The sequence below is a fragment of the Berghia stephanieae genome, chromosome 6 (genome assembly GCF_034508935.2).
Source record: "Berghia stephanieae isolate SIO BIC M18660-M18661 chromosome 6, UCSD_Bste_1.3, whole genome shotgun sequence".
In the NCBI taxonomy this organism is placed as follows: Eukaryota; Metazoa; Mollusca; class Gastropoda; order Nudibranchia; family Aeolidiidae; genus Berghia; species Berghia stephanieae.
This window is the reverse complement of record NC_088365.1, coordinates 36,934,113-36,951,462: the sequence shown is the minus strand read 5'-3', so window position 1 is coordinate 36,951,462 and position 17,350 is coordinate 36,934,113. Positions and strand designations below refer to the sequence as shown.

The 17,350-nt window shown below is 35.2% G+C and overlaps 1 protein-coding gene across 1 annotated transcript in view; it reads left to right on the top strand.

The window, feature by feature from the left end:
* LOC144974979 (reelin-like) overlaps positions 1-17,350 on the top strand; it is a 120,605-nt gene that overhangs the window by 82,363 nt on the left and 20,892 nt on the right. Inside the window, exons 53-56 of the mRNA XM_078918559.1 lie at positions 1,010-1,379; positions 5,538-5,710; positions 10,806-10,998; positions 14,985-15,163. Of these exons, the coding sequence (XP_078774685.1) occupies positions 1,010-1,379; positions 5,538-5,710; positions 10,806-10,998; positions 14,985-15,163 (915 nt within the window). The remainder of the gene's footprint in view (positions 1-1,009; positions 1,380-5,537; positions 5,711-10,805; positions 10,999-14,984; positions 15,164-17,350) is intronic.

Sequence of the window (17,350 nt, the reverse complement as noted above, 5' to 3'; positions counted from 1 at the left end):
CTTTGTATGGGAACAAAAAGTTTCCATACGAAGCCTCTCCATTTTCATTCTTTTTGTCAATAATTTGAGATCTCATTCTCATGGCAATTTGTTTGCTGTTATAAACTACAATGAGGTGTAAAAAATCCAATAACACCCAAAGCTGAAAACAAGGATTTGGTGGGCTTTTTTAAAATGCGATACCTCCGCCATTACCTCTCTCCTTACCAATGATTTTTAGTATTTTCCCAAAATGGCAGGCTTACCCAGTAAAAAATTGATATTCTAAAACTCAAACAAGCTGTCTACAAAACAACTTTATGTCCTTATTAATTAAACAATGATCACTCATTAAAGTTTGTGATGTACAAAATAAATCTGAATAAGAAAAATGTATATTATGTCGTAACAAATGTGACGATTTTGCTGCAGGTGGTAAGGAGAGGGTTAAACAACCCTCATTAAAACAATTTTGGTAGAAATAGAGATAAGATGTTTGTCTTTTAGACAGACTTGGTTCAAATTTTATATCAATAGTATGTCGGGATTTTTCGCTGCTTTAACGTTTTAAAACAGCATTTTTCTATCTTTAATGCCAATTTTTTATTGTTGAAGTGGTATAGAAATAAAGCTGAAACCACCAAATTTAGCTCTGTACGTTTTTTTTTTTGGTGGCCGAGTTATTAATGGTTGAATGACCCGGTTTAAACTTAGTCCTTTTCTCAACGTGTGACGCAAAATATATAGGGTTTTTTTTCTGCCACAAAAATAACGTCTATTGTGGTATCTGGTATAAATTGATTTTTTAAGTTTTCACATTTGAGACAGCTATAGGGTATTCAGTTGATATGTGATAAGGTTAATTCCTGAGAATGGAAAAATGAAGACAATCGTAATCCAGCGAATGCAAGGACATTTTTGTTTTGCCTTATTCTTTCATCTTGTAAATGAAACAAATCCCCCCCCCCCCCCCCAAAAAAAAATTAACATTACGTTATCATTGCTTATTTTATGTATCATTTCTTTTCAGTCTAATAAATTTAAATATCCCTGAGGCAGCACAGAAAAATGGAGTAAGATTCCGCCTGCTGCAGATGAATCATCCAGGAGAAAACAAAGCAGATTGGCTGGTTGATGGACTTCGTATACAAGCTGATGAGCCAAAACCTAAGATTCTATCTCCTGATTGGTCAGACTTCTTCGATTACAATGACCTTACAGTTATTGACAATATTAATGTGGGTGATTATTGTGAGAGAGAAAACGTTGCTGTAGCGCAAACTCCAGCTTTTGAATCCTCAACCTTAGCAACACGTGAAATCGATGTAAAAGATGGCGACATTTTGCAGTTTTCTATAAATGTAGGATGTGATCAACCATGGGATGCCTCAATCATGCCTGTAAGTTTGTTTTCACATTCTTGAATTTTGAAGATGAACATTGTATAAATGCAGTAGTATCTGTGTGAAATATAAATTTGTTTTTGTCTTTTAGGAAAAATAATATATTAACATTGTATGCTCACAAATAATGGTGGATGGGGGACAATGATCCAATCCAATTAAATTCAGTCGATATTGTTACAGCTTCAATATTGAAGATATAAGCATTTGGATAATGGCTGAATGTCCTCAAAAATGACTCTATATCACAATAATTATATCCTATGAAAAAAATGTTTTCTAATTTTCAAGTACATTTTTCACAACTACAGAATTTTTCAAGTTTTGGAATTCCATGTAGTTGGGAAAAAGGACTGAATGTGTGCATTCACTCAGAGTGGGGTATCCAATAACAGTGCTCCTTTCTTAGGTTTTTTTTTTTTGTGGTCTTTAATTGTCCTTGTATGCCTTTGAAGAAGATCTTCAATTTTGTTTTCTCCTTTGCTCTTTCAAAGTTATTCAGTTGCTGTCTCAATCATGTTTGTTTCAGTTTTTCTGTTGTCGTAGTTGTTATGGACAAATCTGCAGACCTGCTTTTTGACTTTTCTTCAAGCTTATTTATGACTTTCTTTTTTCTGGAGGTCCCACACACTGCAACTGTATTCCGAGCTTGGCCTTACCAGTGTTGTTCAGCATTATTTTATAAGCATCCTCAAATCACTTTACTTGGGGTCCGTATACCAACTGCAACTTTTAGAATAAGATATGATGACTGTAAGGTTATATTACTTTTTGTTGGACAGAAACAATGGTTTTAATGGTCAGGTAGTAATCATACACCTTACAAAGTGCGAAAATATGACTTGAGAGCTTTTTCCAAAGGCAATGTCATAGCACAAGGCCACAAAGTCGCATTGGGACGTTATGAAAGGTTACACTGGAGAAAGTTTAGATTGTTGTTAACTTTGAGGCAAATTTTGTCCATACGATTGGTCCATGACATTTTTCTGTTCAATGTTATCCCGATATACTAACCCTTTGTTATTGTTCTAACTTTTCGTATTGTATTTTGTAATTATTTATATGTTGTTTAATTTTGTTACTTATTTGTGAAACTTTACATATGTTTGGATGGAATTCCATTTTCTAGTCTTTCAACCAGTCTTGGAGTTTGCTAAGGTCTTATTGTAGAATGTCTGTGTCATATCAGGTTTTTATTCTTCTGTATTGGAGACTGTCGTCTGTGAAAAGATGCAATGTTGTATCTTTCGATATTTTGGGGCATGCTATTAGTAAAGACCAAGAACAAAAGTGAATCTAACACTGTACCTTGAGGGACACCTAGTAGAACAAGAATTGCTGATGACATTTTCTTTTCTACCATCACATTTTAAGAACGCTCAGACAGGAAGGAAACTATCCAGGAGTATATGTTATTGGAAATCCTATAATGCATATCAACTTTCTAAGAATGCTCTTGTGATGGACTGTCAAAAGCCATGCTAAAGTCTAATGATTTTGCGTCTAACTGGCCTTTATCATTAATGGTATTAGCGGTCTGCACAGGTAGTGATGAGCTGTAATTGGTAAGTGTTTCATTACTGTGTATGATGAGCTCTAAGCGCTAGCAGGACACGTAAGTTAAGGAACAGCTCGTTAAGTTTCATCTCTACCCCCATCTCCCATTTTGAATACTGGTGTTATATTTGGATATTTTCAGTCATTTGGAATTTTTCCCAAGTCTATTGATTTTTGGAAAAGGGATGTGTAGACATGGGCTAATTCTTGTGCAGAGATCCCGTTATGTCCAGTGGCTTTATTATCATTGAGTTTTTGCATCAGCTTGTGAACTCCTTTCTTGACTTACTTGACTTGACTTAGATGCCTTTCGCGTCTCGACCGAAAGATCGGGTCGCCTTGGCTGTTTCCAGTATTTCCTGTGTGAGGTGTCTCCAATATTGCCGGTCCTCTGCTAGGGTTCTCAGATTTTCAAGGTCCCCTGCCGTTATGAGACTAATGCTTTGTCCAAGTGTTGTGAGGTTTTTGTTTAGGATCACAGGGAGTGTTGTGATCGGTCTTCCTCTGAAAAGGTTCCCGTGTTTTTGGAAGTATCCCGACATGGCTTGGTTTGCTGGTATGTTTTTGTCCCTGCGTAGTATGTGACCGAAAAGTTGCCATCGTTGTTGTAAAATGTCAAGGGAGATTGGTCTTTCTTTTGTGATCTTATAGAGTGATTCATTTGAGATCTTTTTGGGGTATTTGATGTCCAGTACCCTTCTTAGCTGTGTGCGATGGAAGGCATCCAGATGTTCTTCTTCGGATTTTGTCAACGCCCAAGTGCCGCAGTTATACAGAAGTACCAGTTTTACAAGAGCATGGTACAGTTTCAGTTTGGTTTTTCTCTTTATTTTGTCACCTCTAATCCATACATTGGTGAGTTTACTGAGTGCGGCGTTTGATAGCTGTTTTCTTCTTTGTACATCCTCGGTGTCTCCAATTAGTGAGCCGACTTTCTTTGTTCTTTTCCATTCCTCTTTGTTCCTCGATATTGTTGTAAATTCGGTTTTATTGGCATTGACTTGGAGATTATATTTCATGAGGGTATTTTGTATGATGTCTATATTTGCTGGTGTTGATCCAATAAAATCGACATCATCTGCATAGGCGATTTCTCTAGGGATTGCATTCTCAATATGAGTCGTTGGTTTTGGAATGACTTTTCGAACTTCTTTCAGAGCGTGTTCTAAGTATATTGTGAACAGAATCGGGCTCAGACTATCTCCTTGGGGGGTCCCGATGTTACTTTCGAACTGCGTCTGTTTTGTGGCCCCGTATATCCTTGGTTGTATCTTTGTGTTGCTGAGGAGAAATCGGATTATTCGGAGCTCGTCTTCGTCTACTATTTCTGTTAATATCTCCAAAAGTTTTCCTCTGTCGAACGTATCAAAGGCTGCGGACATATCGATTCCGGTTATTGTTATGGATATGTTTTCTTTGAGTGCCTTTGCTGCCAACCATTTATGTGTCCATACAACGTCCGATGTGCTTCGGTCTTGGCGAAACCCGCTTTGGCTATGTGATAGATATTTTTCTATTTTCGGTCTAATTCTGTTGAGGACAATAGTTGACAGTGTTTTTCTTATGGTATTCAGTAATGTTATTGGGCGCAGGTTGTTTACGGGTCCTTTCGTTTTTCCTGGTTTTTGTATTGTAATTAGGACACCGCTGTTTATGTCCCAGTCTTTGTGTGTTGAAAATGTTTTGTTCATTATGTTTGCAATGCTCAGATCCAGGGAGAGGGTACCGCATTTCAGCAATTCAGCGGGAATTTCATCTTCGCCTGGGGATCTGTTATTGTTTAGGCACTTTATGCTATTTCTAACTTCAGTTGTTGTGATGCGGTTGTTTAGGTCTCTAGGGTTTCCTGAGAAGGGCGATATTTGTGAGACTTGTTTGTGAAATTTCTGCTGGAAGTGGTCAGTTACAATGTCAAGGATATCCTTTCTAAGAGGCCATAATTTTATCCCTTTATTTTGATATCTATTCTGTGAGTGTTCCATTAACTAAAAACACAGAGGCAAATTGTTGATATAGACTGTTGGCTTTTCTCCTCTGCTACTTGAATAGATATACCATGTTCATTTTTCAGTGGAGTAATATCCATATTCTCTGTTTTTCTGCTCCCAATGTAAAACCATAATCTTTCGATGTTGCTTTTATCATTGATCATATCATTCAGGTATGTTGAATAGGTCTGTCTGCATTGTGTTTTGGGCAATTCTTTTTATTTCTCTGTATAATTTATTGTCAACTGATTCATTAGAGCATGGTTTGCAAGTTTGAATCATTGCTTTTTCTTTCTTAGAATCATCTAGGTTTCAGTGGCGATCCATGTTGGTCTCAGATAAAGAACTGAACAAGCGTGAATGAAGGGTGCCAGACAAAGCAAGAAAGAAATATACATTGTTTGGTTGGGACATTGTCTCAATGGTCAATGCATCATACAATGGATTTCAGAGTTTATGTTTATACTTGATCACTATTTAACTCCATCAAAACTTTTTATAAGTTGTCAGGTAAAATAATACACTTTGGTTTAGCTATTAACAGATCATAAAGATACAGCACATTTATTTACATATGAATAACGACCTGTAAATAAATTTTGTTTTTCAGGTAAATCTACAATTTTCAACAGATAACAGTGTTACCTGGACTGACTTACCTGTCGCATGTCTTGAAGACAATCTGTGTTCTACACAGGATTCTGTTATTGGTTCTCATTATCACGGTATCCATAATAATTGGAGACGATTCACTATTCCTTTGGATCCTCTCACCAGGTCAACGTAAGTTTATTTATTTACAGTGGAGGGCAGATAAGTGGATACGATATGAATCGTCAAAGTGCATAACAAAAATTGGAAATAACAGCTCAAAAGAAAAGAAAAAAAAAAGAAAAAAATTAGATTTATTACAAGAAATGTTTCAGGTACAATCTCTTCCGCAATCGGCAACAAAGCAAAGTTACATTATGATACTTTATGTGAAGTCTGGAAAATTTAGAGCAGAGATCTACACTGTATGTAATCAAAGTGGAAGAGGTAGATAAAACATGAACTGTATTGTTTCACCACTTGATATTTTTTACCGCTATTGTTGACTTAAGACTTCTGGATGGGGTCTCTTGACTTCCCGTGGTGGATGGGGATGTCACTGTAGGTATATTCCTTTTCCAGGTTGCTTTCTGTCTTTGTCTTGGATTCACATTACTCAGTTTTGACCAGGCCCTGATCGGAGTCCTTGGCTTGGGGCAGGGGGAAACAGTCAAATGGTTAATAAATAAATTAATAATATTAGGTTTGGGATATAATTATTTTTCCTCATAAATCATTTCTCTGTTGTGTATTGTTAGTTTTTGTCTTAAATATATTTTGTAAACATTTGAGTGTATTACTCTTAGTGAGATCCTGTGCTTGAGTCATATGAAACTTATATGTGATCTCAAACTAAGTACACTGATAGCATGTTCTTGTAATCTACTTCTTTTCCCTTTTTGAACCAATCCCCTCTATCATACTTTTTCTTGGGTGCTTTTAATGGTGTATATATATAATTTGTTGAATATTCCGATTTTTTATCTTTTTGCTGGCACTGTATGTCTTAATTGTGTTACAAGCGCTGTAAATCCATTAAGAACTAAAGACTTTAGACCAGAACTTTCTTCAATGAATTTTTTTTCTTTTTTCGATCTGTTGCATTCATTTTGTTGTATAGTGTTATGGTATCATTATTGAATAGTATTCGCCTCTTCCTTTGGTAAAGAAGCATGAGATGAGAATGCAAATCGTGTGCCAGGAAACTAATCCAATTGAAAAATAATGCTTTTCTTTGGTTTGTATCTCGCTTTAGCAAATTAAAGTGTTAATGCAATATGATACAAGGAAAAAGACCTAAAAAGTTGTTTTCGACGTAGTGTCTATAAAAAAAAGTAGTTTTCTAGCTCTGTGGAGGCATATTTTCCACAGGTTTCTAAGTGTTAAACAGACAATTGCTTGTCCTTTCTATAGGATGTTTGACTATTGCAAAGGGCTTTCTGCTAGAATTAGCAAATTCATCCACCCAATCACTGCTGGATAGAAAGAGAAATACGATTACTTTACTTATCTAATTTATCAGGCCGTCGGTGTCTGAAAGCAGATATGATTATAACTTTGGAAATTGGATTCCTCAATGGCCTCCTGATAATAAAAATCAGAGTTTGATACCTGGTTCATTTCCCGAGGCTATGCCGATAGGAAAATATTTTATGGCCATTTTCTAGGATTATTTATATTATTCATTTGAACGGTTCTCTTTTCTTGATGTGGATGATGTAAGTGATTGTATGCTCAACTCGTTTTGACCTTTAGGTAAGATCTTCATATTTGAACATTGGTCTGGTCTACTAGTTGTTCTTTTCTGGGAAAACACTTATTCATGCCTTGGTCTCAATTTAGGACAAATAAGGCGAAAAGGCGGCATGTACTGTTCTTGACTCACAGTAAATGCAATATACACCTAAAAAAATATGTTATGAATTCTTACGTTTATGAAGTATTGAACAAATATTAATAAAAGGATAGAAAAATAATTCACCAAAAAGGAAAAAAAATACTTAGCAAGAAACATTTCGGATTCAAACCCATCCTCAGTCAATAATATTCTTCTACATCATACACTTTTGGAAGAGACTCCATCCAGAGTTTACAACTGTATTACACGTCGGCTGAAGAGGAGTTTGAGCCCACAATTCACCTTATTACTTTTTGGGGTTATTTTTTTTTTTTTTATATCAATGTTTGTTCTGTACTCTTTACAAAAAAAGCCAAATGAGACATCGCCTCAAATTATAGGCCCATGTCACTGACAACAGTTACTTGCGAGGTTTTCAAATACTTTTTATTTCACATTATGAATCAGTTTGACAGTCTTCGCATATTGGTTAATCTTGGAATTTGGAAGGACAGATCATGTGAGTCACAACACATTTATATTGAAGGATAATATAATGAAGGGGGGGGGGGGGGGGGGGGAGAGAGAGAAAGGGGAACCTTATTCATTCAAGTCCCTTATGGGTGAAGCTTTGCATAGAACATTCAAACGATTGTACCGCAAATGGGATGTGAGTGTCTCTTCCTTTTATAATATGATATGCTCAAACCAAAATTAGCGAGCACTCTTATAATCTAAAAGTATCTACCAGCATTCACACACAAACACACACACACACACATATATATATATATATATATATATATATATATATATACATATATATATATATATATATATATATATATATATATATATATATATATGAGCCAAGGTCAAAAGGTGCCAATTTTTTTCTCAAAATAAAAGTGACATAATAGTCCATTCATGTTTCTATATGTGTAGCAAAAACCCTATATTTCAAGAAACAAAGGCCCTTTAGATAACATTACGGTCAAACGCAGCATAATATCGTCAAATATACCTATAGGTTGCTGGTGTCACCTGTGACCGGTGACACCAAAATGAGACAAAAAACTCAATAACCAAATGATTTTTGTTGAGTATCAAACTTTATTTAGTAAGTTATAGACAAAAAGACACAATCAACAGCAATCATAGTACAATAATATTACCAACTATTGGAGAAAATGTTGCTTTTTGGTGTCATCGGTCACAAGCAACATAGAATGCAAATATATTATTTCATAAAAATATTTGTGCAATAACAACAACAACAATATTGCATATGCTTATTACCAGCAATGTTCAGAAACCTTTGGAATAAAATGTTGGGAAATAATGTGACTAAAGCATATCTTATTTAGCGATATTGTGTCACTTGTGACATTAGACCGATGACACCATTACTTATGTCACAAACAATACTAAATTGCAATTTCGACAATATATCATTAATTTCAGTCAAACCAGTGTAATAACCACAGTTAAATATGGAATTTAATAATATTTCAGAAACCAAAGACTTCAAAAATAGAAATATACATGGAAATTAGAGCATCTGAATGTGACTTGTGACATAAGACCGGTGACACCATTACTTATGTCACAAGCAACACTGAATCACACTTTCGTCCATAATATCTCATTATTTTCAGTCAAAAAAGCACAATAACCTACTCTAAAATGAAATTCAATAATATTTTAAGAAACTAAATACTTTCAAATTGGAAATATACTTAGAAATTAGTAATACCATTGTTGCTATTACTTTGGTCAAAATCGGCACTAGAACGCAATTTTGCCTCAATAAATCAAGAATAGCAACTGAACGAATGTAATATAGCCTGTTAAAATGTAATTCAATGACATTTCAAGCTTTGAAGAGCATGAAAACAGAAATACATTAGAAACTTCAAACTTAAGTGTCACTTATGACATTTTAACCAATGACACCAATGGTCACAAAAAGTACCAGAAGTCACTAAAACACTAGATAAATATCAGCCATGGTAATGAATTCATGTAACCATACCGTAACATCCGCCCTACTGCTCAAATCTGCTAGTTTGTAGTAATCTAGTGTGTTAATAGTAAATCAAATCAAATTTATTGACAACCCTTCTTTTATCTGGATTCGTCAAAAGCTTGAGTTTTGTCTTTTTCTTGATTGATACAACCCTGAAACATAAAAAAATAGAATTACAAGGAAATAATTAATTGTGTCAAAATCAGTCTTATGTGAGATGTCATAATTTGTAAATAGAATAACAGCTGAAAACACAATTTTTTGGTGGCACTTTGTAATATCCATTATCAAGTGTTGCTTGTGACAATGTAAAATCGCGATGACACCAAAGTTCAACTTACCTTTTCTGCCTGGAGCCACGCTGGAAAGGCAAATGAAAGTGCTGCACTTCAAAGACTGGTAAGAAGGGTGGATCAAAATTGCGAATCGCCATTTAACGAAACAAACTTCCACGTGTTCACGCATGCCGTGTTGCTTGTGACAAATGACACCAAAACCAATAAACCTCAATATCGGCAAAACGGTATACATTTACTCCAAGATTTGAATTCAGATAGTAAATCTATGCTTTTTTCTCATAATAAATAATTTTATAAACATTAAACATGAGCTTTAAAGTTTCGTGTCGAGTCTTAGTATTGTGCTGTTTGATGACACCAAAGGTCACAAGCAACACCAACTTTTTAAGAACTCTATATGAAACTTAATCAGATATGTAATATACTGCAATTGCGTTTAAAAGTAGATTTTGACTTAATACTATTAGTAAAATTTCAATCACGTGAGCTAAAACATCACATTTAATTTCTACATGATTTCTAAAAAGGTGATGCGTTGACCTCGTGTTAAGCACATGCCAAACAGCATTAAAATTTGACTTTCAAGTTGTTTATTTCATATTCTGTTGAACAGAGTATATTGAGCTATCTCATTTTATCTCTTCTTCATATTATCAATTGATTACAAGCATTAACCCAATGAAAACAGCCCATAATTAAGTAAAAATCAAATTTTCTTAACACTGGTATCAGGCGGGCACCTTTTGACCTTGGCTCATATATATATATATATATATATATATATATATATATATATATATATATATATATATATATATATATATATATATATATATATATATATATAAATTATAGATAAAGTTACTCACATATTTTTGGCCAAGACAAATGTTTCGATGCTCTCCATGTCATCAGTTGGCATAATATCGGATTATGCTCTAACCAACATTATCGAGCACTCTCTTACCTACAAGTACCCACAAACACTCATAAATATATATATATATATATATATATATATATAATATATATATATATATATATATATATATATATATATATATATATATATAATAGATAACTCCCTGATAATACAATATATTTTTCATTTCATCTTTTAAGTGCAACAAGGTTCCGATGGCAGCAGCTTCCAGCAATCAGTGGCAAGACCCCCCAGACTTGGGCTATTACTGACGTTTATATAGGACCTGCATGTGCGTGTAGTGGCAATGGATTGTGTTTCAATGACACATGTGTTTGTGATGATGGATATGGTGGTGACAATTGTATATTGGATGACGAGACGCATTTGCCAGTGAGATTTTAAAAATATTTTGGAGATAATTTTCTTTCCAAATTTAACTTTAGTGGTTCTTTTCAATTTTTAAAAATAGTTACAAAAAAGAAAACTACAAAAAACAAAAACAAAACAAAACAAACCAAACAAAATCCCAACAAACTAATGATATTAAAAAGGGTTTTGAAAGTTTCAACGTCTTGAATCAAGGGCCCTTTCTACACAAATAAAAATAATTTTTTGGTGGTCTTTGTTTGGGACGGTGGCTTATCAGAGTATACCTTTAAATAAGATCTTCAGCTTATGTTTAATCCCCCCCCCCTCTCTCTCTCTCTCTCTCTCTCTCTCTCTCTCTCTCTCTCTCTCTTTCTCTCTCTCTCTCTCTCTCTCTCTCTCGCTCTCTCTCTCTCTCTCTCACTCTCTCTCTCTCTCTCAATGTTACCCAGTTATTATCTGTCATCTTTGTTACACTTTTTCTGTTGTCATAGTTATTATGGACAAATCTGCAGGTCCGCCTTTGGACTTTTTTCTAACTTAGTCTTTCTTAGTCTGGGGGTCCCAATCACTGCCAGTGTGGCATTGCTCTTTTACTGCCCTGTGAAAGGCTTATGCTAGAAAAAGTTTAGCTTGTTCGCTTTGTGTCAAATTGTGTCCATATGATGGTTCCACGACATCTTGCAGGCCAATGTTACACATGAATACTCAGCCTTCGTTGTTATCTCTAACTTTTTATCATGTGTTTTTGTAATCCTTTATGTGTTGATTAATTTTGTTACTTATTTATCAGTCTTTCTAACAACAGTCTTGGAGTTTGTTCAGGTCTTTTTGGAAAATGTGTTTTAATTTGGGTTTTTTCTTCTTCTGTAAATGAGACTGTTGTCTATAAAAAGATGCAATGTTGTACCTTCAGACATTTTTTGGGCATGGCATCAATAAAGTCCAAGAACAAAAGTGGACCTAAAACCTGTTCCTTGTGGGGCACCCGATAAAACTAGAATGGTTGATGACAATTGGTTTTCCACCATCACTTTTTGAGTACGATCACAACAAGGAAGCTATCTAGGAGTGAATGTTATTGGAAATCCTTCAAAGAAGGCTCTAGGGATGGACTTTGTCAAAACCCTTGTTAAAGTCCAATAACATTGCGTCTTTCTGGCCGCTATCTTTAATGATATTAGCAAAATTCCAAGACATGGTATGATATAGGGAAGTGGATGGCGATGACAATGATTAAGAAATAATTCAGTTCATGCAGAATGTCAACAGGAATACAAGCCTTTTTGATTCAGTCTCTGGTGCCGAATTCATGATAAGCATTTCCTGGTGAAGAGGTTCCAATGTTATTTATTACCTGTGGGTTGTCCAACCATATCCTGGTAACTACTTTGAGCTTCGGTGGAAATTAGGCTAAACTTCACTCAGAGACCAAGTACCCGGCGGTATAACTGGGAAAGGGAGGAGAGTCTGACCCCTTAACATGCGGATGTAGTAATGTGGCCCTTGTGCTCATGCACCAGCCTCCCAGCCATGGGTAAATAGCAAATCCTGGGTAGATTGAGCTTGTGAGCCGTGGCAGGTGGTCAATTTAGGAGAGAGAGAGAGAGAGAGAGAGAGAGAGAGAGAGAGAGAGAGAGAGAGAGAGAGAGAGAGAGAGGGGGGGGGGAGGGGAGAGAGGGAGAGAGTATTGTAATACAATCATCAATATAATAATACAATGAAAACCCTGAAAGAAACGGTCTCTAGTCTTACTAGTCACGAGGTAACAGTCTTCTCCTGTAAAAAGAATCATTGTTACAAAAACCATTAGTTTGCTAAAAAAAAATCCAGAAAACCTTGGACTGGAGGTGGTGTCCAGACCCTCTCGGAATGGAAATATGATGCGTCTGAGTGAAAGCCAAACAAAAGCTCTGACCACCGACCAATCCAAAAAAAAAAATTTTGTTATAGGAAATTGGAATGTTAGAACCATGTGAAGGTGGTGGAGGAGCAATGGGAGGGGCTGAGGGATACAATGTTGAATCTCACAGAGGGAGGAAACGTGGGAAAAAGTCTGAAAGATATAATTCGCATAAGACATGGGATTTTCTGCATCTTACCAAAAAATTTTTTTTTAAAATTAAGAAACAAAACAACAACAACAAAAAAACCCAACAAAAACAAAAAACTCACATCTTACCTAATTGTTTTCAGATTTCAATAAAATAAAGGTCCACACAATTATCAAAATATATAAAGATATAATAAAATCTGATTGCTTTACATTTCCTAACAAATTTTGCTTGATACAAGTTGTGATTTAGACAGTTACAAGACCTCAAAGTTCAGTTTATATGCCTTTTTTTTTGTTCACTCAAGACATAATAATAGCGCAAATTACATGGATTTTGAATTTAACTCTTTGAGATAGTGTAAATGTTGCTGCTCGAAGCTCGAATAAATAAATAACAATGTGAAATTGAATGTAAGCTTCAATTTGATTTACGAAAACAGATAAAATGGACGTTTCAGGTTTCCCCTTTATCAACAAAACAAGATAAATGAAACACTACAGACAAATTAAATGAGGTCATGTGATAGTGGCGTTGTTAAGATGAATAAACAATAACATTGATGGGCAGGAAATAGTATGTTCCTTTCTAAGGAAGCACGAATTAAAATAGTACAAAAAAAGATATTTATAAAAGGTGTGCAATTAATTAAGTCAAAAGAGGGAAGGCGGGGAGGAACTGTGTAATGCAGTATCGAAAGTGAAATAAAATTAAAAATAAAGTGTAGACTATTGTTGGAAAATAAATACAATGGAATTGGAAATAAATACAAAATATAAGGGATGTAGGTATTAGTTTAATCATAAGTGGCAGTAGCAGCAGCGGAAGCAACAGTAGTACTTTTAGTAGTTGTAGTAGTAGTAGTAGTAGTAGTAGTAGTAGTAGTAGTAGTAGTAGTAGTAGTAGTAGTAGTAGTAGTAGTAGTGGTAGTAGTAGTAGTGTAGTAGTAGTAGTATGTAGTAGTAGTAGTATAGTAGTAGTAGTATGTGTAGTAAGTGAGTGGTAGGTGAGTTAGTAGTATCATAGTAGTAATAGTAGATAGTGTGTATGTAAGTTTAAGGAAAAGTAGTATGGATGTAGGTAGTGGGAGATGTATTTTTTTTTTTTTTTTTTGTTTTTTTTTTTTTTTGTGTGGGGGGGGGGGGGGGGAGTTCAAGAGATAAAGGTAGGATAATATTTAAATTAGGTCCAGTCTCAAGTTCATGCCGTGAGGTTATAGGGTGTTCAGTTTTAGTATCAGTTCTGCCTCCCTGTATTTCCTATGTTGTTTAGTGGTGTGACAGAACTGAAGGACAGCAATTTGGATGTCGTGCAATCCTCGATGACTGGACCCATTGAAGTGGTGGGTGACAGGTTTGTCCTCATTATTTTAAATAGACCGCAGATGTTGTCCAAACCTGTCGCATAATATCTTGCCAGTTTCTCCCACATATGTCTTGTGGCAACATTTGAAGATTATAGATCCGTGCAGGTGAAGACGTGTCGGATATCCCACACTTTAACCAGGAATTTAATGGAATTTTCCATGAATAAGTGTTGGCATGTCTGCATCTGCAACGTCCACAAGGCTCCGTCTTACGTTGGTTACCAGCCATATCCATCATCAAGCGGCTTACTAAGGAACATACTATTTCCTGCCCATCAATGTTTTGTTTATTCATCTTAAAAACACCACTATTATATGATCTCATTCGTCTGTAGTGTTTCATTCATCCTGTTTTGTTGATAAAGGGAAAACCCAAAACGTTCATTTTATTTGTTTTTGTATATTAAATTGAAGCTTACATTCAATATCACATTGTTATTTATTTCTTTGAGATAATAATAATAATAATAATAATAATGAAATTTATTTATATAATAAGATAGTGAAACTACTGATATTCAACCCCTTCAATTGATAGAACCAATTTCAGCATTGATAAATCAATTTTGCTCTAATTTCATGAATTCCAGACACAACTTAAAGATCCATTCAAACATCCGAACTATGTAAATCAGACAAAATTTCCGTGGGTGCAAGGAGGAAATGCGGATTATTCATGTGATATTTTATCTGAAGGACCAGCACTTATTATGTCTGGGCCTGGTGCCAGAGAAATTGTGACACAACGTCTTGATCTGAGAGATGCAAAGTAGGTTGAATGTCTTATACTGTGGTTGAAAAACATTGACAAGAAATTATAAATTGATATATTATATATATATATATATATATATAAATATATATATATATATATATATATATTTTAATCTGATAAAACTATAAAGATGCTGCTGCTGATCATGATACATGTATTGATGATCATAAGAATGATGATGATGGTATTGGTGGTTGCTGCGGCGGCACCACCACCACAACCACCATCACCATCATCATGATCATCATCATTATTATCATTATTTTACTACTACTACCACCACTACTACCACTACCACTACTACTACTACTACTATACTACTACTACTACTACTACTACTACTACTACTACTACTACTACTACTACTACTACTACTACTACTACTACTACTACTACTACTACTACTAACAACTATGAACTACGAACTACTACTACTACTAACTACTACTACTACTACCACTACTACTACTACTACTACTACTACTACTACTACTACTACTACTACTACTACTACTACTACTACTACTACTACTACTACTACAGTCCATTCTGGATAATTGCAACTTTCGGTTAATCGCAACATTTTCCAAGAAACGGAATTAATTCTATATAAAAATCACTGGTTAATTGCAACAAAATTTGGTTAATCGCAACAAATTTTCGAGCTCAAAAGGAGGCAAATTCAAGGAATCAATCAAACAAAATCTTATGATCAGATTTCATCATGGGTGAAAGCATGACACGTTGAAGAATCGAGAGTAGGTGGGATTTAATACTTTATTAGTGTGTCACCACCCTATTAGGACACTTACTTACTTACTTATCCAAACCAGCGACCACCTGAGCTCTAGCCCTTCGGTCTTGTGCCATGACGTAGAAGTTAAGACGTCTTTTGTAGTTGTTCCAGGTGACTATAAAGTGTGTTACTGATGCTTGGATTTGGTGGGAGGAATGTGCACCTCAGGTCTTCAAGAGGTTGACATTCAAGCAAATGGTGTGTTACTGTTTCATTGGGGTGTTGACATAGGGGGCAGGAAGGGGATGTGTCTTTTGTAATTTTGCTTAAATGGTTGTTGAGCGGTATGTGTTGTGTTCTTAGTTGAAAGATGATGCTTTGCTGGTGTCTTCTGAGCTTATTTAGGCAATCAGTCTTTACAGGAGTGGTCATATGGGAAAACATACATCTACCCTTGGTGCTCATTGCCCAATTAGGACAAAAGAAGGCAGGGCTTTGCAGTTCAGGTTTGTGCGGTCATATTATGTGACCATTAGATATGAGGCGAGTTGGCTGGGCATGGTTTAGACAACAGGTAGACGGTGACAGTTGTGAGGAGAGACTGAGCAATAATATCCTTTGTTTTGTGATTGACAACTGTACATTGTGACATAACAGGTTTGGTGAGAGATTGTTGTCTTTCATCACGGCTAATCTCTTGGACTTTTACAAATGTTGAGAACAAAAAGTTAAAGTGAATCCAATCTTAAGATGTCGGCTTGCCTCAAAGCTGCTTTTGCTTGTCAAAATCTATACTGGGCTGCCAAATATCTTTTATTCCAATCAAATTGCTCAGTCTGTGGTGGACTCAGAACAATGTTTACAACAACTGGTTTGAGTTTACCATATTTGTGTAAAATGTTGCAATAGTGGACAGGAAACTCAACTTTGGTTAATTGCAACTTCAGTTAATCGCAACATTTTCACTGATCCCAAGGTGTTGCGATTATCCGGAGTGGACTGTACTACTACTACTACTACTACTACTACTACTACTACTACTACTACTACATACAATACTACAACTACACTAACTACTACTACTACTAATATACTACTCAATTACTACTACTAACTACTATACTATACTAATACTACTGCTAATTTTACTACTAATACTACTACTACTACAAATATACTACTACACTACTATACTCATACTAACTACTATACTACTACTACTATCTACTACTACACTACTACTACTATCTACTACTACTACTACTACTACTACAACTAATACTACTACTACTACTACTAATACTATTACTACTATTACTACCAGTAGTAGTAGTACTGTTACTGTTTCATGTGCATTTATGGCACTGCTCCCATCTATGTGTCGTCTCTTCTTTCTATCTACAATACGAATGATTCTCTCCGCTAATCTACTTCCCTGTACTTGA